This window comes from Gekko japonicus, unplaced genomic scaffold (assembly GCF_001447785.1).
Source record: "Gekko japonicus isolate JY-2015 unplaced genomic scaffold, Gekko_japonicus_V1.1 scaffold2029, whole genome shotgun sequence".
Lineage (NCBI taxonomy): Eukaryota > Metazoa > Chordata > Lepidosauria > Squamata > Gekkonidae > Gekko > Gekko japonicus.
In genome coordinates, this window is record NW_015167596.1 from 214,401 (window position 1) to 237,927 (window position 23,527).

The 23,527-nt window shown below is 43.5% G+C and overlaps 1 protein-coding gene across 1 annotated transcript in view; it reads left to right on the forward strand.

Annotated features, from left to right (window-relative positions):
* The window catches only part of TSC1 (tuberous sclerosis 1), a 60,981-nt gene that overhangs the window by 975 nt on the left and 36,479 nt on the right, over positions 1–23,527 (forward strand). Inside the window, exons 2-5 of the mRNA XM_015413982.1 lie at positions 10,745–10,812; positions 16,519–16,712; positions 18,492–18,595; positions 19,338–19,490. Of these exons, the coding sequence (XP_015269468.1) occupies positions 16,607–16,712; positions 18,492–18,595; positions 19,338–19,490 (363 nt within the window). The 5' untranslated portion in view covers positions 10,745–10,812; positions 16,519–16,606. The remainder of the gene's footprint in view (positions 1–10,744; positions 10,813–16,518; positions 16,713–18,491; positions 18,596–19,337; positions 19,491–23,527) is intronic.

A 23,527-nucleotide genomic window follows, 5' to 3' on the forward strand; every position in this document is an offset into this window, starting at 1 on the left:
TTCTGAAGTTTCTTTTCTTTAAATTAGCTCAGCTGTTGTCTCTCTTTGAGCTGATTTTAAAATCATTGCCTGTAAGCTAGCCTGATCTTGGAAGCTAAGCAGGGTCAGCCCTGGTTAGTATTTAGTTGGGAGATCTCCAAGGAAGTCCAGGGTGGCTCTGCAGAGACAGGCAATGGCAGGCCACCCCTGAACATCTCTTGCCTTGAAAAGCCTACATGGTTGCCATAAATCAACTGTAACTTGGGCGCTTTTCACCACCACCTGTAAGTATAGGAATATCCGGGCCTTTTCCAGGAAGAGTCTCACTTCTCGGTGTTTTTTTTGCATGGGGTATGTTTAAATTAGTATTTGGCAAAAAAAAAGTTAAGTGGACTTTCACTGAAAATGAAAATATATATTAGCATATACTATTCTTGTTTTAAAGGCCTTTATTTTCCCTTGGAAAACATTCTGGTTAACATGAGAGGAACACAACTAAAAAAACAACATATTTTCTTTTGTTCAGTTGCCTTATTTTTATACTCTGGGCTGCTTTTTTCCTGCATAATCAGCAGCCTGGCTCATCCAATGGTTCGTGTAGCTCCAAAGCTTGGATTTGAAAGGAAAAGTTGATAGTGTTGGTAGAGGGTAGCCAAGATTGGGCTCATGTGGTGCTTCAAAGTTTTCCAGTACTCCCTTTTTAAAAAAGTGTTTTGTAGGTTATTAGCCAAAGCCAACCATTGTTCATTTTGGTCATTTACCAGTGGACCTTTGTCAATAAGCTCCATCAATTAAAATATTAATCCTTTAGGCCTCACAAAACTTGTTTCTTCATGTACACCTGATTACTGGCTTTTCCATGTTGAATATTTCTAATTCCCATTTCTTGTTGTTGTTGTGGACATTGTGCTTTACAACCTAGCAAAATAAAAAGACAGGTCTCTGCCTTGAGGAGCATTTAGTGTTAAGTGCGAGAGACAAAGGAGCAAAAGCAAGGGCAACAAGATCGATCTGGGCAAATGCTATTTTTCTTCAGCTTTTGAGTTGTGGATGAAAAGGTTAAATCTGAGGCTTTGTACTTGAGGTTTTGAGGAAGAGAGGGGTGATCATGCAGGTGTTTAGGTGGGAGTTCCACCCAGTGATGGAGGATGTCCAGTTATTTAAGAAATCTCAACAACTTTATCCTCTCAGCAACCCTGCTAGATAGGTTAGGCTACCAGTGCGTGACTGGGCCAAGGTCACCCAGCAAGCTCCTGTGGCAGAGTAGAGATTCAAACCTGGGTCTCCAAGATCTACATTTAAACCATTGCACCACACCATTTTACCGACTGAACAAAATCAACAACATTGTTTTGTGGTGCGATTAATCAAACTTAGAATTTTACGGGAGGGATCCCTCAGTGTCTGAAACGTTGAAGTGTGGTTTTGCCAGAGTGCTTTTTTATTAAGCCTTTAAATCAAAAGTTTTCTGTAGGTTACATGTGTGCACGCATTCAGATGGGTGGCTGTTTTGACTGTTGGTCCACAATTCACACAAAGGACCTCATTCAGATAACTCTTTTTCAGTTAACTTTCCAGATATTGGTCAAATACCTAGTATTTAAAACTCTAATTTAGTATGAGTATCAGAAATATGACAAACAAAAAGCAACTTGTTATGAAACAGTCTCTACCCTTCCTTAATTACTTTTTAGATATAGCATGCCAATATATAAGTGAATAACTGTCAAGGAGGGCTTCTTCTTGGCATTCGTCCAGGAACTCAAAAGGCGAGCCCTGTGTGAGAATAAAACAGCACAGATGTAACCACTCTAAAGGAGAGGATTGGTATTTAAGTGTGATTATGGTGGAAGCTGGAGGGCATCTCTTCTAGATGATAACTTGGATGTGTACCTGGTTTTCAGCAGCGCTGGGGCTGCAGTCATGATGCAGTTGAAAACTAAAAGAAATTGCCTTCTGTCCAAGGCCTTATTGGCTTCCTGGAATGCTTGACTGTGGTTAGTTGATGGTCTCAGGAAATATAGTGCAGCTGTGCAAATGGGGGACAGGCGAGCCACCTCCAAGAAGCCTCGGTGTTTTTGAAATCTAGTCTAGAGAATGGTGTAAAACATTTAATATTCCTGTAGAAATGGCGCCCCAGCCTGAAAAATGTTGAGAGAGATTCGGTCTTTTTTTCTGTTAGTGTTTTAGTACCCACTTAAACTTTCTCATCTTATAGTACTTTGGCATAAAGATATTTGAAGGAGCATGAAGTCATTCCATTTCTGCTATTATTGTTGGAGGTTTGGATGGCTAGTCTCTCTTCTTTCCTTTCTTGTTTTGTTAGTACAAGTGAATGAATCTGTTAAGCTGTTTAGTGAAACTTGACATGAATATGGCAGTCACTTGGCTCAGTAGGTTTCTTTTGATTTCAGTAAACCAAAGAAAATATTGTATTTGAACAAAAACTTTCCAAATAATGCACTTTATTGTGACTGTAGGTAGGTAGGCCTACCAGCAAGTTTGAATATTAAGGTTTAGACCTTATTTCTTTGAAAACACTGACCTCTTTAATAATTAGAGTTGAGACCAGTAGCACTTTAGAGCCCAACAACATTTGGGGAGTATGAACTTTTGAGAGTCAAAGTGCTCTTCATCAAATCTGGCGACGGGAGCTTTGACTCTTGGAAGCTCATATACCCTGAAAATCTTCTTCCTATTGGACTCGAATCCAGCTGTTGTACTGCAGACCAGTATAGCTACCCTCTGGGGGAAAAAAACCTCTGTGTTGTTATTAAACACATTAATTGTTGCCAGAGTTTACATTTAAACAAAATTTTCTTGACAATTTTGTATATATGTACAGGACAAGAGTTGGGTTTTTTCAGTGCTTTCCCAAATTTCTCCATGGGAAAAACTGAAAATGTTCATAGGCTTTTCATGATGTACATTTGGACTGAGTGAAATAAAGGCCAGATTTTTCTCACTCAAAAAGAGAAAATATTTTGCAGGATATTTTTTTCAGTGCTGTCCCAGATTGTCCAGTTTTTCCATTTGCAAAATTGAAAGACTGTTTTATGCTATACATTTTGATTGTAAGAACCATTGCCTTAAGAAGACTTCCAGAAAGCTTTTGATAACGTTCCTCATCAAAGGCTCCTAAGTAAGCTCAATAGTCACGGAATAAAAGGACAAGTCCTTTTGTGGATCAAAAACTGGCTAATTAATAGGAAACAGAGCGTGAGTATAATTGGGCTATTTTCTCAGTGGAGGGTGGTAAGCAGCGGGGTACCACAGGGATCAGTACTTGGTCTGATGCTTTTTAACTTGTTTATTAATGATTTGGAGTTGGGAGTAAGCAGTGAAATGGCTAAATTTGCAGATGACACAAAGTTGTTCAAGGTGGTGAGAACCAGGGAGGATTGTGAGGCACTCCAAAAGGATCTGTCGAGGATGGGCGAGTGGGTATCAAAGTGGAAATGAGGTTCAATGTGGCCAAGTGCAAAATGATGCACACAGGAGCCAAAAATCCTAACTATAAATAACATTGATGGGGTCCGAACTGGCAGAGACTGACCAAGAGAGAGATCTTGGAGTCATAGTAGATAACTCAATGAAAATGTTGAGACAGTGTGCGACTGTAATAAAAAAGCCCAACACTATCCTTAGGAAGGGAATTGAAAACAAATCAGCCAGTATCATAATGCCCCTGTATAAATCGATGGTGCAACCTCATTTGGAGTACTGTGTCCAGTTCTGGTCACCACACCTCAAAAAGGATATTATAGCATTGGAAAAAGTGCAGAAAAGGGCAACTAGAATGATAAAAGGGTTGGAACACTTTCCCTATGAAGTGTCCTGGCCCCACTGATGGACCTCCTGATGGCACCTGACATTTTTGGCCACTGTGTGACAGAGTGTAGGACTGGACGGGCCATTGGCCTGATCCAACATTGGCTTCTCTTCTTATGTTTCATTCATTCTAAAAGAAAATATTTCATAAGCGTTTCTTTACAGTGTTCCTCTAAATATTCAGTTTTTCTGTTGGAAAAGCTTCAGAAAAAAAATCTAAGATCCCTTTCCCCCCCTTGATTTTTCTTCTTCTGGTTTTTATCTGAGCTCTCCAGCCAATGAATTGTAGAGGTTAGAGTGTCAGACTAGGATCTGGAGACTTAAATTCAAATCACCATTCTGCCACAGAAGCTTGTTAGGTGATTTTGTGTCAGTCACATACTTTCAGCTTAATCTACCTCACAGGGTTGTTGTGAGGGTAAAATCAATGGGAGGAGAAAAATGTAAGCTGCTTTGGGCTCCCCATTGGGGAGACAAGAAGGGTATAAATGAATGAAATAAACTAAAATCTGCCCATAGTGGTAATACATACTGTTTAAAGCAGGGGTGTCAAACATAAGGCCCAGGGGCCAGAACAGGCCCGTCCAGGACTCTTATGAGGCCCGCAAGCAGCTGGTGCAAGCAGGGGACTGCTCATGGGGGTGTGGGTGGAGCCACTCTGATTGTGGCTTCAGCATGGCAGAACAACCTCATCTGCAGCAGTCAAGCAGCATAGGAGCGTCTGCCCAGTGTTGCATCGCTGGCTCTCCAGTCCACCTTTTCCTTTGCATCCCCCTCCCAGCCCATGGGGCCTTTCAGTGAGGATACAAAAACTCAGACCTTACCAGCTGCTGCCCTTTATACAGTTTCTATCTCTGGTACCTGGCATTATGTTTCATGGCACACATGGCCCAGCCCAACAAAGTGACATTTATGTCAAATCCGGCCCACATAACAAATGAGTTCAACTCCTCTAATTTGAAGTGTTCGGATCACTTGATACCGTTTCAGTAATCCTGACAGCATTCTTGTAAAGTGTTTTTATTAGCCCCTGAACCCAAAAGCTCACAATGTTTTGCTAGGCCTTAGTAGCCAGCCATTATCAATTGTGACCCTGATCCTAGCCCATTAGACTCTGCTTTTCTGCAGTTTGCTGACAGGGTAAGTTACAGACAATATGCACAGACAGGAAATTACCTGAGTGTTCCTGTTGCTCTAGCAGATTTTCTGAGGACCTTTTTTCAGTTTTCTTTGAATGGCAAAGTTTTGTGTAAGACAATCTGCGGAGTAAGATGTATATTGTAGGCATATGATAATAAATAAAATGAACATCAAGGATATATTTCAGTGGGCAACAACATATGTTTGATACATTATTTAAGGAGCTTGCAGTTACAAACTTAATTTGATATTTACAATATGGATGTCCTGTTATGACTGTATGAGACTGTCAAATAATGCACCTTTTTGTTTTATTAGTAGATTTGTTTTCCAATTTCAACTTTTCTTACCTCTCAGTTGGCAAAAATTAAGGTACATGTGCTAAGGTAGCATAAGATGTAATAGTCTGCAGCTCTCTTTCAAGAACTGGGTATATTTGCAGTGTTGCTTCTAGGAAACTAAGGCATGCTTTAAAATTCCATAAATATACTAAATAGAACAATTTATGGCTGGTATAATTTCTGATTAGATTATGATAACTTGGAGCAGTAAAATCTGTTTAGGTTTGAAGTAAGGTGTTTATTTCAACCCCCTCCCTTTCTGTTTTCCCCCCTCAGGGCTTCAACGTTTCCAGAAATTTTACATCTCTTTGCAAAGAGCCCTTATGTCTTTCACCTTCTATCTCTGACCTCATGTCAGCTTTGAGGATTGTAATGAAAATTTTGCATCCAGAGCCTGATTGTAGTATCTGAGATAAGGTTGAACCTGACTTTCATTTGTGATGGTCAGAGATACAGCTGTCGGTGGAGGCTGTGTTTATGGACTTTGTCAGTGGCTTCTCATCGTCTAGCTCTTAGCCATTACAGTTCACTGGCTCTCCTCTCCAGTGTTAAGTGGTGTCAGCCAGAAACAGTCCCTTGTGATAGAATGAAGGTGTCTTTCCTTGTTAATGGATAAGCAGCCTGACTCCCTTTCTCTTCAGGCAGTATAGCTGAAACAATCCTAGAATATCTGACAGATGCCTATCCCAAGTATTTTCTTTCCTCTAAGTGGGGGAAACTGAAACTTCCTCAGCCACTGCTGCTTTGCAGAGCTGTTTATGTAGCTTGGCTTAAATCGGCCACTTGTTTGTCTACCTCAGAGTCGGGATTGCTTCAAGGTGCGCAGGCAGGTCAGTTTTTTCTTCCTCTGTTACGAAATCCAGTTGTACTGCTTAGCCAGTCCTTAATGTTTCTGGCTCACTGCATAGTGTATGTGGCCAGCTTGCAGTGGGAGTTCGTCCAGTACTGGACAGGAGTACCCCTGGCTAGAGTAAAATCATGGCTGGATCTGCTCTCCTCTCTACAGTTGCCTGCTACCAATTCAGTATACTAGAGACAAGCAAATCCCTCCAGGCATGTGCCGCATACTAGATTTGTGCTACTTCAAACCTGGAGCATGCTTGTGTGAAGCTCAGCTACCAGTGGTATGTGGCATCCCAAAGAAGGATCCATCCTTTCAGGATTTTGTCTTGCATTCCAAGAGATTCACCCAAGCGCTTGGGTGTACCCAGTGGGACTCTTGGCTTTGAAAACAGATCGCCTTACCCTGTGCTTTTGAAATCCCCTCATTTTTCAGAACTGGCTTTCGATGTGATGTAGTAAGAGGAGATCCATGCTGAACTAGTTGTGTGGCTTTTTAGAGCCAACCCTCCAAGTGATCTTTAAGACCAAGAAGCCACTGCTTGCCTCTTTTGGTGTCTTTGGCCTCTTGTAAAGGGTTAAAGTCAACTGGTTTATTACACCGCCATCTCTTTCAGCTGTTTCCTGTGACTCAGTAATTGATTCCTGGTTCAGTAACCGATCTTTCTGACATAAAGAGACAAGTCCATGGAGCATCTGAGAGTCTGGCTTTCATCCACATCTAGGTTTTGTTCCTCAGCTGTCTGGTGTGTTAACAACTCCTACTTAGTTGGTTATATTCATGGTGGGGGGGTGGCCTTTTTGCATGCAAATCACGGACAATTGAATGTCAGCAGCAGCAGTGAAAGGATTGTACAAATGTTAAAGTCTAAATGATAAAGCCTCTTTGCAAAGGTTGGTGGCTAATGTGTGGTATAGATCCTCTTGTGGAACACAACTGAGTCAAGCCAGTGTTGGCTTTGTCTTCTAACAAGAAAATGCCGCCGCATGAGAGAGCTGGTTGCGATAGCATTCTTTTGGTTTTCCACAAGATATATTTATGGATGTTCTGTACTTTCTTGTAGGTGTTCCACTTTATAGCTCCTGTACAGTTTTCTAATTAAATCTCCAGATGGTTGCACAGCTCTGTGGGCAGGACTTATCTATTCAGAACAATGCAGCCAGACCTCACTTGCAAAAAAATTGTAGGTTTGGTACCTTACAAAACAAAAGATCTGGATAGTGTGGGGAAGAGAGTTGGGATGGGCATGAAAGACCAAGGTTCAGATCACTGACTAATTGTTAACTCTCAAAAGTGTGAGTCACACTTAGCCTAACCTAGGTCATAAGGTGGTTGGGATGGGCATGAAAGACCAAGGTTCAGGTCACTGACTAGTTAACCCTCAGAAATGTGAGTCACACTTAGCCTAACCTTGGTCATAAGGTGGTTGCCGCTGAACCCAAGAATTTGAAGCACTTTGTACAAAAGGATAGAATTTTTTTTGAGTCCAGTGACACCTTTAAGACCAACCAAGTTTTATTCAAGGTATGAGCTTTTGTGTGCACGCACACTTCCTCAGGTACACGGAAGTGGAAATTAACAGTCCATATAAGCAGAGGGTGAACAACAAATTAGCATATAACATGAGGACGATGTTTTAACAGATGCAAAGACCAAACAGGAATAACAAGCTAAGTTTATAATGTCACAATTTGTTTGGATTTAATTACGGGAGAAAACACAGTGAGGTAAATATGTCAAAATAGGAGACAGATGTCTAAATGTGCACACAAAAGCTTATACCTTGAATAAAAGTTTGTGGGTCTTAAAGGTGCCACTGGACTCAAACTTTGTTCTGTTGCTTCAGACAGACACAAGTACCCACCTCTATGGAAGGATAACAATGTACTGCAGTAGCTGTTCCACTCAAACCAAACTTTTCTTCCTAGTAGCCTCATCGGGAAAGTAGTGGTAGGTGGAGACTGTCAGAATGACCTTGGGTGCTGAAGTAACTGGAATGAGGTGCCCTATGTGATCATTTTTAAGCTGGCGGATTTAGCTGTCAGCTGCTCTTAATGCTTTTATGATTTGTGTATCTTTCACCCTTCATGTGCATAGCTATCTTAAGTGCATTGCAAGCTGATGTGGAAGTTGTGCCTAGATGCAGAGGCTTGCTTGCAAAGTGTTAATGTGGAAGGGGGACCCGGACAGTATTAGTACAAAACCCAGTAATTAAAAAAAAGTTATTATGACTGAGTGCTGGAGAATGGTTGGGATCTGAGAGATGTACATTCAGATCCTTGCTTAGCAACTAACTCGCAAGGTAGCCCTGGGCAGGTGGCTCCCACGGTTCTGTCTATAACAGCATAATAATCTAACCCACAGGATTATTGCGGCAGGACTAATGAGAGCAGTAATGGAAGGTAATTTGTGGATTAAAACTGCTATAGAAAAGAGCTTCTTTTTTGTGGTTCAGAATCAGGCCTCCATGTACTAAAAGGGATTTTGGAGCTTGAAATAACCATATTGCTAGAAATTACTGGCTGCTGTTGTTTCAAGAGGTGAAATATCAAGATTGTCTCTTAAAAAAAAAAAAAAAGCTATGCCATTGCCTTGCCAGTTCAGATCTATGGTCCATCAGCCCAGTGTTTATTTTCCAGCGCTGGCTGGCCAGATGCCTTGGGCAGAACATAATGGCCATGCCTTGTTGCACCTGATCCTGCTTCTGTGCATGAAAGTTCTGTAACTGTGTCTCTTGTGCTCTGTGATAACATGAGTAACTTGAGGCATTCCCCCCCCCCAGTCCTATTTATTTATTACATTTATACCCTGCCTTCCCAGCCATGGCTGACTCAGGGTGGCTTACAACAACATAAAAACTACAATGCATAAAATCACAGTGCTAAAACCATAGCAATAACAATATTAAAAGGTGCTAATTTTTTTTTAATTATATTTTTCCATGTTACAATCAAGCACATCCCTATTCCCACACATATTGTATTCTCTACCCTCCCTCCTCCTCCCTCAAAGTTTATAACTGTTTCTGTGTCTTCGGCAATAGTCTTTTATATAGATCCTCCTCCTTCTGTCCTTCTTGCTTCCTCTGTTTCCTCCCGTCCTTCATACTTTTCTTCTTCCTTTTTCTCTTTAAATTCGTAGCCGAAGATTATTCTGTAATCAGAGGTAGGGAGTTTTAGTATAACTTGGATGGTTATTTTTCTCACATATTGTTCTTCTGCCTTTTCTTATTTCCTATCCCCCCCCCCCCAACTATTTATCCTTTCTAGCCAGGGGCACAAACTTAAGAGCTTCCACTGAACGTCCGACCTTTGACTTTCCATGACCCATTTTAAATACAAATGCCACTTTTTCTTAATCTTCCCTATTTTTGATTAAAAGGTGCTAATGATTATAATCCAATTTCCAATAACATATCAATTTAACATTACGTCTGAGATGCCGCTCAACTTCCATGCCATCCTAATGGTCGATTTGATGTTGTATGGGTGGCTCAGGCTGTTTTAAGATTTCAAGGGGCAGGGCATTCTCCCCCAGGGCGGCTCCTAATTGAACTCCTGTCCTCTCTGCAAGAAACTGCAGCAGGCTGCACTTGTTTAGCTCCAATCTTCCCAGCTGCTGTTCCAGTAGCTCCAGAACTGATCGTGAAGGTAGGCCTGGTGGCTGCATTCATCACCAAATGAGGCTTTGCTTTCGATCCAATGAAGGGTATGCCCTTCTACAGTAACTGGCACTTCTAATATGAAGTCTGGTGTTTTGTCGTAACCCTTTGCGTGTAGCTGATCTTCAGTTAATAAAGATATGTTTTTCTCCAAAAGCATTTCTTGTAGTAAGACTTCATGTTCATGTCCAATAGCATGTTTGATGCAGTCCATCAGTGGTCCATAACAATAGTAATTCACAGTACACTGATAGACTGGGTTTGCTAGAATTCCATCTGGAATCTGAAGGGTCCTGTAGCATACTGTTTATAAGTTTTTTGGGGGGAGTTAATCCATCTTGCTCTTAGGTTGCACTTTAGAGTTAAGCCTTCACAGTACACTGATAGACCTGGTTTGCTAGAACTCCATCTATGAAGGGTCCCGTAGCATACTGTTTATAAGAGTTTTGGAAGGAGTTAATCCATTTTGCTCCTAGGTTGCACTTTAGAGTTAAGCCATCGTTTTGGCCAACAAACCTAGTTTGGTTGTTCAGTTGCCATCATGCATTCCAGGGTGTTAGCATTGCCTAGGTAGGGTTCTAAGGATAAATGCAAGACAACAGGATTGAGTTTCTATTTTCCATAGTGGTGCTGGCCTTGGTTTGAGGCAGCTTGTTCCAGCTGGGCCATGGGAATGTGTGCTTGCTTGTGTAACAGTTGTACTGGTGTCTGGCACCCCAGATGTTTTTGTAAAGTAGGACTGTTGCATACATGGGTCTTCCTTACCTCATTGGAGTGCTTGAAACAGTCTTTCAGTAGCACATCTGTGGCCCTTGAACAGCCTCATAATGCCGAGCACCCAGTCCGAAGGGCAGTTCCGTTGGCCCTGCTAAGAGCTGTGGTTTTTGCTACTGTGCTAGTGCAGTAGTTGCAGTAGAACTATGTGCTAATTGGTCGCCTTTTATTTTTCAGTTTGGTGATCATGGAAGGGCTCAGGTTGATGACAGTGGAAAGAGAGAGTCTACTGGCCAGCACAACAGGTAAAGAACTTTGAGCTTCTGGTTCTGTGCTTCTTGGGTCTCTGGCAAGTGCAGATAAAGGAGAGAGAAACCTGAAGGGGACGGGCCTCTACCCCCTCAGGGCTGCAAGATTTTGAAGCTGCTGGGGCCAGAGGACATGATGCTGCTGTTTCCATTCATTGCTGGGAAAAGCCATGTTGAGAAGTACATGGAATGTTTATTTTCTTATACATGAGCTCATCTTGCTCTTTGGAATAAATGCATTATGCGTACCTTGCATAACGCGCACACACAATTGTGCAGTCTGGTATATTCATTTATTAGATTTATATCCTGCCCTCCCAGTCGAACCTTAAAAATATTTATTCAAACAATTATAAATATACACAGTGCTAGAGATGTAGCAGCAAAGTGCTAAGCCTTCGCGTTCTTTAGTCAAAGATGTAAAATTTGGAAATCTGAAGCCATGAAAAAAATGTTCTCCATCTTTTTTTTTATATTGAAGTTTCAGGGAGCTTTTGGAAAACTGAAATATGTACAGTACTTAGTTTCCTATCAAACCTGTCTTTAATTTTTGCCATCTGAGAGTTGGGGGGAAAAATAAGAGCTGAAGGTGGAAAATAAGTTCTGTAAAAGTGTATTTGGACAGAGACTCTCATAGAGTCACAGTAGGTAAGACCAGCCTGTTTGGCTATTAAGTTAAAATATATAACATTGAAAACACTGAACTCCTTAATCATTAAACACATTATAGCATATTAATTGTTACCAAAGTAATGTACATTTAAACAAAAAACATTCTTGTCATATGTTATATCTACAATATAAGGGCATTTTTTTCAGTGGTCTTCCCTGAAACATCTTGATTTTTCTGTTGGAAAAATGGTCAAAGTCCTCATGCTGTATGTTTGGAATGAGTGTAACAGTTTGAGACGAGGTATTTCTCCACCACCACCCCTCAAAAAAGTGTTTCATAGGAGGTTTTTTCCAGTACTCTACCAGACTTCCCAATTTTTCCATTGGAAAAACTGAAGAAGTTCTCGGTCTTTTTCATGCTATATGGTTTGAATGTGAAAACTCTTGCCTGAAGAAGCGTTTTATTTGTTCTAAAACAGAATGTCTTTCATAAGAGTTTTGTTTCAGCGCTCCCCCAAATTTTTCCATTTTTTTCTGTCAGGAAAATTCTGTTCACATCCCAAAGTCTAGTTTGGAAAATTGGTGGTGGTGGGGGTTTAAACAGAAAAATAAACGGAGAATTATAGTAACAAAATGAATTGTTAACTGCACTTGGAAGCAGTCTCTTTCGCAGCCAGCATTCAGCAAGAATACCAGTTGTTGCAACATCTGTTTGCCAGAACATCAGTTGCCACAGCCACTGATTTATCTTTCCAGCTTAACGGATCACAGTATTAAGGGCTCTCAAGTATTAAATCTGTGGGTTGAATCCCACACATCTGTTCTATGAACAGTGGGCGTTTGCACCAGCGGAATGCACAGCCAGTAGCAGAATGGATCCAAGGGACACCTGCACATGATGCTTAGTTAAATTTTAGAATAATGCCTATCCAGGAGTGTATTATCTCACACAGTTGGTTACTGCCCAGAATGAACCACATGAAACCCACGTTACTTGTATCATTCAAAATACTGTCAAACTCCCCTGATCTAAATCAGTTTCTGATGGTCGTAGCTTCCAATTCTGCCTTTTCATTTTTTATCTCCATCCACCAAAGAGGTTGAGTCACTGAAAATAAACAGCCCGGATTGTATGGAACATAATATTTGGTGTATTTGTTTGAGAAATCATATTAGATGGTCAGATTTCTACCTGCAGAGATACTTGCCGTTATTCCTTCTGTTCTCTGTTTCTCTGGAATCCACATAGAATACTGCCTGTTTTTTTAAAATGCTGCCAACATTTTGTTTTCCATGCTTCCTTGTTTCCTAGTGGACATCAACACTAACTTGAAGATGCTGATACAAGCTGTTGGTAAATGTTGAGTACCAGTTGCTGAATGTCGCAAGCAAGTTCGTTTTTCTGGTTGTACTAAAATGAGAGGTTTTCTTGATGGGCTTTGCCCTCTACTCATGCAGTGGCAAGCCGATGCCATCCAACCCGCCTGCGTATTTTTTCCTAAGTACACGGTCCTGTTTTCAGATTCGTGAACTTGAGAGCCAGGGGTTTGGCTCTGCAGTAGCTTCTTTGCTAAAGCTGACAGGTCAGGCACTCTCTCTGGCAGGGACTTGGAAAGCTGCACCACTGAAACTGACATTTTTGCTCAGTCAAAGCTGCAGCCGAAAGGGGACAACACTGGCTCGGGAGACAACAGTGGCGGGAGTCCAGTTCACTTGGCGCCAGCCAGCAGGACTTGGCTTCAGGCAGTCCACTTAGGTTTTGGCATTTGCTGTTGTATGCAAGATAATAATCTTTCCCTGTTTTGCTAGAAGCCGGTGTGTTTGCAGAAATTGTTTGAGGGGTGTTAGGGTTTTTTTCCCCCTTTTGAAGGACAAAAAGGGAATTACACAGAAAATGTGCATGAATCTTGCGGGAGCAACAGAGCCAGAAGTGTTTGCCTTCGTGGATCTTGAGAAACAACTTGAGCTCGAACATAGGAGGCTTGGTCTCAGACCTTGGGCCAGCCGCACCATTTCCAGGATATGTGTACACGATAGCTTACCTTGCCCTGAGCTTGGGTGTTGTGAAACGGAAATATTGGCAGGCTTCTTTCAGAAACTGAAAGAGTTCTTGGAATACAGGGAGGCAAGGACTGCTACCTAAAATTTCAGAATGCAGACTTCATGCTGACTCATAAACTGCTATTTATTTAAAAGTGTTATTTTTAAAAATGTTTTCCTCTTTTCTCCGGCAAAGGAAGACTCAAAGAGGCTTACAAAAACAACAGAAAAACCCCAGTGGTTTAAAATCACAGTGCAACTATGAAAGAGGAGGAACAGCCAGGAGGTGGGCTGAGCACATGGCAGAACTTTGCTCTTGGGGGAAAGGTTTCACCTCATCCTCCCATGACCAGGAGGTGGAACAGCTAACGCTCCTCTCCTCCTCATTCTGGGGCAACCTGCACACTCCCAGCAGGCTTCCCCAAACTTTTGTGAGACTCACGAGTAAAGGGCTCCACTACATTCTATTCCCCTGCCATTTTCTCACTTGGAAAAGATCACTGCTGAAGCTGCTAACTGCTTTGCTTCCTATTAGCGATAATAGCAGTATGTGGTTCTTATTTTATTTAGGTAGAGCACAGTCCTATCAAAGATACGTGCTTCTAATCTCTTGGTTTGCAGGGTGAGATTTAAGCAGGCTGATCATTGAAGCTGCTGAAACTTAAACGTGTGATTTTCATTTTGTCTAAGAAAGAAGCCTGCAAGGTATCAGATATATAGAAAATAACAGTAATAAAATCACCTTCAGTAGTGGTTCTAGACTGAAGATTCTAGATAGCAGGATTCATTCAAATTCAGTGGCTTTTAAAATCTAATTTGGTTTCTTTTCTTTTTTTGTTAACACCAGGGGTCGTTTCGTAGAAAAAGAGCTAGGGGAACTCATTAGCATAACTAATTAGCATATGCCACACCCCCTGACATCACCGGAAGTGTGTCATGAGGCCACACCCCCTGACATCACCGGAAGTGTGTCATAAGGCCACACACACACACACCCCCAATGGTCCCGGCCGCCACCGGCAGCCTTGCAGCTCCACTGCTGAGCCCCATGAGGGGCCCGGCAGTGGACCTGCAAGGCCGGCGGGAGTGCAAGGAAGCCCCGCGAAGGCCCTCCCTGGCCCCAGGAAGGCAGGGGTGGGGAGAGGCAGGGAGGAAGCAACTTACCCTCCCTCTTCTCCTGCCTCCTCCTGGCTGAATGAGGGCCGGAAGCGGGGTGGCTGGAAGCAGGGGGCGGGGCTTCGTCATGTGCCCCGCCCCCCTGTACCTCACCCGGGGGAACTGTGTTCTCCCGCGTTCCCCCCCAAAATGACCCCTGGTTAACACGTTATAAAAAGGAAAAAAAACCTCCTTGAAGGATGTTATACTATAAAAATATCATGGAGTGAATGTTGTAACTTCTAACTATACGTGGCAACAGTTATTTGCACCATCTTTAATCCTAGGCACTCATTCTAGAGTAGTGATTAAAAATTTCCTGAACTTTTGAAGCTACAGAGAAAAAAACTGTTTCTGTTTTGTTTCGGTTTAAGAATTGAAGTATCTCTAATATGATGTATATCTATAGCATGATGTTTAACAGCCGCACTTGATGATTACAGACCTGATGAGCGCTTAAGTTTCAAGACAGTCCATGAATAGAGGGAGACTGGGTGTGAGCAGATCTGGGCAAGGATGAAAGGTCTGGAGATAGACACAAGGGAAGAAGAGAAGAAGAAGAGATTGGATTTATACCCCGCCCTTCACTTGGAGTCTCAGAGTAGCTTACAAACTCCTTTCCCTTCTCCTCCCCACAACAGGCACCCTGTGAGGTGGGTGGGGCTGAGAGAACTCTGACACAAACTGCTCTTTCAGGAACAGCCGTGCCAGAGCTTGTGACTGACCCAGGGTCACATCAGCAGGTGCAAGTGGAGGAGTGGGGAATCAAACCCGGTTCTCCCAGATTTAGAGTCCGCACACTTAACCACTACACCAAACCGGCTACAAGGGGGGGACAGGCTGTGACGCCGGGGTGTGTGTGTCCAAAATTCTTGAGGGCTAAGTTTCTTAGGATAAACTTCACTGACCCTTAAAAATGAAAAGGGAACATGTAAAGCAGGGGTCCCCCAGCCTTTTTGACCCAGCGAGCCGCTTTGGACTTTGAGAGGGGATAGTGAGGGCCATCTGAAAATGGCTGCTGCAGGAGACAGAGCAAAACCCAATACCTTCCTCCTCACCTTGTGCAAGAATCGCAGAAGGGGAATAAAAAGAAGGGAAGCCTGGGGGGGGGGGAATGGAACTGACGAGAGAAAGCCCTGGGTGCTTATCACTGATCCTCCAGGGGAAAGAAAGCCCTTTCATTTGAATGAGGGCAGCCAAGAACAGGCCTCACGCACTTTCCGGAAATCTTGGTGGGCACCAGGGGCAATGCTAGCAGGTGCCCCATGGGTGCCAAGCGGAGGAACCCTGCTGTAAAGAGAGACCCCATTTGGGGAATGTTTTAATAAAAACCCTGGGTGAGACATCCAGTATTTTCACCTGATCTAAATAGTCTTTCGAATGTATTTTTAGTTTTTTATGTGTTTGTTAGCTGAATTAAAAATTCACATGTTTGTTTTGTGTCTGTTGAACAAAAATATCTAGAATGTATGTTTATTCTAATTGAATGAAACAATTTTAAACGCCTGTTTGGTTGCAGCTGTATTCCTAATAGTGTGAAAAAGGTACCCCAAGTACCATTCTCTACGATTAACCCGTTGGGTTTAAGATGGTTTAGCTCTCAGTGGCTGATTTCATAGGTATCAGATTTAATTAACTTGAATATTTTTTAAAAAAAATCTTCATGTTTCTGGCGTTGCTGCAAAAGTTGACAAATTCAGAGTCTGCTTCAAAAGCTTTTAGGGTTGTACTTTCTAAGAAAACGATCTGCTTCTGATGTGTGAAGGATCTGTATTAAGAGATGTTTAGAGATATAGCTTCTCTCTGGCTTGCAAGTTTGTGCAAGAAAAGCCGTGGGATACCAGGTTGAAGACCTCATAGAAATACTTGGCTAAGGTCACTGTTCTCTACCCTCAGTTTGACAGGAGCACCAATGAAGAACCGACTGAGGTCTTGCCTGGCACGATCGCAGTAGCATGTACAAAAGCACATAGCACAAAACAGAATGGCTCAGCAAGGAAATGTTGGTGATCTCCTCGCCATGCTCGATTCTCCCAACCTGGGTGTCCTGGAAGATATAACAGCTGCATTTAAAGAGAACCTCAATTCGGGTAAGTGTCTCTCCATCACCGGCCTTGGGGGTCGTTCTGACCAGTTCTGCTTTAGGAAGTTGCAGACTACAGCCCTGCTGTGTTCTTGTCTCAGTAGTTTAATGTTGACTCGAATTACCTTTTTGGAAGCTGCTTTGAACACTCTTTGGAAAAGTGGGGTATAACCAAGTGCCATTTTATTGTGGAACTTGCGTTTTGTACTAGGGCTTTTGGGAGGTAGCATAATCGACAAATCCACCTTCTTGGACACAATCTACAGCAGTGTTGTTCCAAGATGGGGGTATAGCAGTAGTGCTGTTGTTGTGGGCATGTGCATATTTTGACGGACTAAGAGCCGAACTAGATGATGCTGCATGCTGAAAAGTTAAAAAGCAAGCTCTGAAATAGCACCATATCCCTGTCATGGACTGGGGGATGCAGTTATTGTCTGCTTTGGCCCCCAAAAGAGGCAGAGAAGAAGAGTGGACATATATGATATGTTAAAAAAGACTTCTGTGACGTAAACTGGGGTTAAAGGTGGATCCCAGATCTGAAGATTATGTCCGCAGGCTGATCTCAACCAGCAGGCATCCACAGAATCTGGAGAGGTGCTACCCTGCCAGAAATTATCGACTCTAGTGTGGCCCACAGCTTCCAGAGAATCTGGAGAGGTGGTACCCTGCCAGAAATTACTATCGACTCTAGTGTGGCCCACAGCTTCCAGTGTTGTAGCTATGTCAACGAAACAAGACGTCAAAAAGCATACGCTTAAGACTAACTAGAGCCCACTTTAACAGGTGTTATAGATCTTTTAGCTGATTATCTGGCTTTTGGTTAACGTTCACTTAACACCTTCAGTCTGTTTTGAGACCGTTTTTCTGTGAAAAAGTTACTTAATACTGAGTAAAAAGAAAGCTGAAATTCGGAATTGGTTAGCGTTCTGCCTCTTTTCAGTCTTGCTTAGCGCTTCACGAACGGCCCACTGTGTTGCCGGCTTACTGTGGAGCTGGCTTATTGTGCATCTCCCAGCCTGCTTTTAGTGGTCAGCTAAGTCACCATTTGGAAGACGGAGAGAGGTTCACAAGAGGTTTGGCACGCCAAGCCCTCTTTCACAAGACATTGACTTTCTGTGGTACATGGTTTTCTTTGCAATGCACGTTAATTTGTAGAAGTAAGGGGTCCTTGCTTCCAAAATTTGGTTAGGATAGTGACTTCCCTGGTTAACCACTGTAAAAAAAAATCAGTTAATAACCCAATATATCTGCCATACCTCCATAGTCAGAGATACAATTGCAAGTCCTGGGTTTGGTGTAGTGGTTAAGAGCCGGTTTGGTGTAGTGGTTAAGTGCATGGACTCTAATCTGGGAGAACCGGGTTTGATTCCCCACTCCTCCACTTGCACCTGCTGATGTGACCTTGGGTCAGTCACAAGCTCTGGCACAGATGTCCTTGAAAAAGAGCAGTTTGTCAGAGCTCTCTCAGCTCCACCCACCTCACAGGGTGTCTGTTGTGAGGAGGGGAAGGGAAAGGAGTTTGTAAGCCGCTCTGAGACTCCGAGTGAAGGGCAGGGTATAAATCCAATCTCTTCTTCTTCTTTGAAGCTGATGTGTTCCAAATGCCTCCTCAAATGTCCATTTACATTGAACTCAAGTGTCATTGTGTGTGTTAAAGTTTTCAGTCTGCCATTAAGTCTTGTGAGACCTACTGGAAAGATGTTAAACGGGACGGCATTGTGTTGTAATATGTCGTGTGTGGATTGTAATACTTTTTTTCTTCTCGGTGGCCAATAACCACCGACAGACCGTGGGCCCATGCTTGTAAATACCTTGGTAGATTTCTACTTGGAAACCAGTTCCCAGCAAGCATTGCACATCCTATCCACACTTCAAGAGCCGCATGACAAGGTAAAGCAAACACTCGCTGCTGTAACGAAGACTTCTCTAGCAACAGAGAGAACACCAAATAGAAACGCAGTTTGAATTTCCGCCCTGTTGCAGTGAACTGGGGAATTGCTGTTTTGTAACTGTACATCAAACAGAAACATTTTTTAAAATCGAGGACTGCTTTGCATGCACCAGCAGCAGCATAGGAGGTGCTTCCCTGTGATGTGATCTGGGCAGGGGGCAGGGGGGCAAGGACGAATGGGATCATCTCAGCTGATTGCCTTGTCCACTGGTGTTCTTCCCTGGTACTGTGCCGCAGGCAGGTAACTGCAGGGGGCATGTGAAGGGAGATTTCTCTTCCATTGTGGCCTAGGCAAAGTGCATTGAAGTGTGCTTGGGAGCAATGTTCCCTCTAAGCTGTGGAGTCTTGAGAGCAAGAATTCTTCTTTGTGAGCTACTGACATTAAAGTTGTGAGCGGGCAATTTGACTACTGCATAAATTAGTTTGATCTGGAGCCATCCTTCCTGAGCTAGGACAAAAATGTGTGAGCTGGAGGCTAAAAAACTGTGAGCTAGTTCACAATAGCTCAGCTTAGAGGGAACACTGCTTGGGAGTACTTGAATCAGCCCCACGAGAAAGTTCAGTTATGCCATTGGATTGCATTTGGCCAGAATTCCACATATCACTTAAAATGCATGCAGAGTCCTTGTAATGGTTTTTGTCACAAGTTCTGCTCTCCCCCCCCCCTTCTATCTGCTTTAGCATCTTTTGGATAAAATCAACGAATACATGAGCAAGCTTCCTACCCGCCTCCCTACTCTTTCGCTACTCGGCCATGTGGTGAGACGGCAGCCTTCGTGGAGGCACAAGCTCTCTCAAGCGCCCCTCCTGCTTTCTTTGCTCAAGTGTCTCAAGGTATGGCCACACCGCTGTCGCAGATGCCTTTTCATCTTGTCTGAATTGCAGCACTGCACACAGGAGAATTGAGGAGACCCTGCAAGTCACGTGACCCTTAGACAGGCTGTGGACCCTGGACCCCTATTGGTTTCCTCTGTAATTTATGTTTTGGCCTTTATGTTCCCTTTTCCCATGGCTGTGACGCAATGATTCTCTTTATTTATCAAAGTGTGTCTGTTTTCTTTTCTGTACAGGTTTCTGGTTTATCTATTTACTTCATTTGTACCCTTCCTTTCTACCAAATCAGGGCTTACGTTGTTCTCCTCCTCTGTTTTATCCTCACTGTTTTATCCTCCCAGCAACAACCCTGTGAGATAGCTGAGGCGGGGAGAGAGTGACTGGCCCAAGATCACCCAGCAAGCTTCCGTAGGGGAGAGAGGATTGGAACCTGAGTCTCTCGGATCCTAGTCCAACACTTATTTATTTATTTAAATTTATAACCCGCCCTTCCCACGAACGGACTCAGGGCAGCGTACAGATGGGGCCAATGCCCAATACATAAAACATTAAAACTGCATTTAAAAAACATTCAGTGCAACATAAGTGCTCTCCACAACGACTAACAAGGGAACCGATGACGTCATCAGGATGGTATCCTTAGTGGCCACAGCTCCACGCAGTACCACCATTTTTGCACTCACGGCGAGTTGGTAATAAGGGCTAGGACGGATAGTAATAGTCGTAGACAGATGGTAACAGTCATGGCCAATGTTCCCTCTAAGCTGTGGAGTGTTGTGAGCAAAAATTCTACTTCGTGAGCCGCTGGCATTAAAGTTGTGAGCGACCGATTTGGCTACTGCATAAGTTAGTTTGCTCTGGAGCCATCCTTCCTGAGCTAAGACAAAAATGTGTGAGCCGGAGGCTAAAATAATGTGAGCTAGCTCACACTAACTCAGCTTAGAGGGAACACTGGTCATGGCGGCTCCTACTCAAACGCCTTCTGACCACTCTACCACACTGGCTACTCCCAATACTTTCTTTACAGCCCTTGGGGGGGAAAAAACCCTTTGCCTCAAATAGGGACATAGGCATGAGCTGGATGACCCGTGCATAAGTCTGAGTCCAGTGGCACCTATTTGTGCCTGCACACGGAAGCTTATGCCCAGAATTACATGCATTTGTCTTGAAGGTGCCACTGGACTCAAGCTTTGTCCTGTTGCTTCAGACCAACATGGCCACTCACCGGGATCTATGCAGAAGTCGGTGAGTTGATTTGACCAAGTTGGGCCCCCAGCTTCGTTTTTCATTTTGGAAATGGGGCTGTAAATGATTTTCAAGTAGCCTGGCATCATGGCAAAGTGGAGGGCTGTGGTCTGTTCAGCAGAGGAGGCATAAGCTTAATTGTTTATTGTAATTTAATGTTTTATACTCTTTTATTGTTATTACTTGGCATTGTGCCCTGTTAGCTGCCCTGAGCCTTTGGGGAGGGTGGGATAGAAATCTAAATAAATAAATAAGTACTTGGAGTTAGCTTATTGCTCCGCCTAGCCCAGCACACCTCCAGGGTCTCGGAACAGAATCGTTCCCAGGCTTGCTGTTCAAGATGCTGACACTGGGCAGTGAGAGCCAGTTTGATGTAGTGGTTAGGAGAGGTGGACTCCAATCTGGAGAACCGGGTTCAGTTCCGCGCTTCTCCACTTGAAGCCAGCTGGGTGACCTTGGGCCAGTCACAGCACTCTCAGCCTACAAATAAGCATAGCTGCCAAAAAGAGCTACAGCTTCGGCAGCCAAACAGTTCCTTCTGGGATTTCCTGGCTATTCCACACACAGTGGCATATGATAATTAATTTTTAATGCATATGATAATTAATTAATTAGAGCCAGTTTGGTGTCGTGGTTAGGAGCACAGACTCTAATCTGGGAGAACCAAGTTTGATTCCCCCCTCCTCCACATGCAGCTGCTGGCGTGACCTTGGGTCAGTCACAAGTTCTCTCAGAGCCGTTCTCGAAAGAGCTCTCTTAGCCCCACCTACCTCACAGGGTGTCTGTTGTGGGGAGGGGAAGGGAAAGGAGTTTGTAAGCCCCTCTGAGACTCCCTTAGGTAGTGAAGGGTGGGATATAAATCCAGTCTCCTCTTCTAAGTGAAATTTGCAGGAAGGTACTAGCACCCCCTGACTATGGGAAATCTCGTTAACACTGGCCAGTCACAATTTGCACATGAAGCTCAGCTACCTTTTCTGGAGCAGCCTCCGCGGCCAAGTTCTTCCTTAACATTTCTTTGAAAACAAAAGGTTCTTCCTTATAGGTGTCTGACACACACACACCCCCAATCCAGGGAATCCGTCCCCACCTATGTCGACTGAAGCTGTAAATTTAGACTAGCTTAGTGTCTAGTGGGCAGCGCTTATATCCATGTGAGGCTGTGTAAAGAAGCCAGCTTAACGTCACCACGTTAGTTTTTTTTTCCAATCTGACTTTTTCTCATTTTGTAGCTGTTGCTGTGAATAAAAATGTTTTTTTAATTAAACCCGTGATTGATCATATTAAGCTCAGAGCCTCCTGGTGTCTGAAATGCTTGATACATTACTGATCTGCGAAGTGGATTAGGGAAATTTGGGAGTACCTCTGAATGTAGTAAAATGGGTAGGGGTGATCTGAAGATGAGATCCCTAAAGTGCCCACTGCTTCTGAAGCATGGTCCAGTCGAATAGTTAATTAAAGCAACACACCGCTTGTAAAAAAGAAACCCTTCTGGTGAGCAGTCTCTGTTCACAGTGGGGGGGAGGGATTAAAGAGCTCTCTGCTTGTAACTCAGCTTGCCCAGTGGGAAGTGTTGGGATTACATGCTGAACTGGGGCTGGACTGGAGATTTGAAGGCCTTGGGAAAGGCAGGGCTGTTGCCTAGGGGTCCCCCGCGCCAGAGGTGGGGGAAGACTTCTCATTTCCCATTCAAAATTTGGAAGTTTTGGTGCTTTGAAGAAAACTCCTATGAAATACTTTCTGTTTCTAATATGTGTGACAGGCTTTAGGGTTATTTACTTACATATAGGATGAAGACTTTTATGTTAGTCTGTTTACAACTCTGAAAAATAATTCCCTCGTGTACTATCCAGGCATCCACTTTCCAGACTTCTCCTGTCCTTGATATGTTCTTAAACCTGTTCTGGTCTGATTTCTCCAGAAAGACCACAGTCCAGGCACATTAGTCAGCCATCTGGATGGAAAGGGGCTCATTTTTTGAAGGTCCAACCTACACCAGTGCCATTTTCTTTCAGCCCCTCATGGCCACCAGTTGCCCTTCCATATCAACTGAGGGAATTTTGAGGTTTTTTGCAAATAATTCATATGATGCAGTGACATGGTATTGTTATAATAATCTATGGCCATAACTTACTAGTTCCTCCAAATTCCCAGGTTTATTTTTTCACAAGCCAGCTTCTAGCTTTCTTTGCTATTCTGTCCCTCTTCTCCATGCAAGTTTCTTATTTATAAAGACTTGACCATCATCCTTGAGTCAAATAATCCTCGTTGCAGTTTACAAACACCAAATAGCTGCTGGGAAGGCAGCTGGGACTTCCTGGCCTCCACCCTCCCTGGGCAACTGGCAGCTGAGTAGAGAAAGCCTTTTGCTGGGGTGTGGACAAACTTTTGGTATTCAGGTCTCAACTTGATGGAAATTTCTCTCAAGAACTACTGCCTGAGCTGTGGGTTCCTTCAGAAGCTTTGACATGGACAGGACTCAGCCAGCCCTGTTGGAGGGGGCCTGAAGCAAGTTTAGCCCACCTCTTTGCCAGTAGTGTGGATTGTGTGGCTTGGTCAGGCAGTTGAGCAGGGAGAAAGGTGAGCACCATGCAGCTGCTTAGTCTGTGACCCAAACCTGGGTCTGCAGTGGTCTTTCTCTAGAGGAGGTCCAAGCAGAGGAGGCCTCTGGGGACCTTAGTCCTCTGCCCCAAATATCTCAGGAAAAGCTGCCTTATGCTGCCTTGTACTGAATCAGACCTTTGGTCCATCAAGGTCAGTATCATCTACTCAGACTGGCGGTGGCTCTCCAGGGT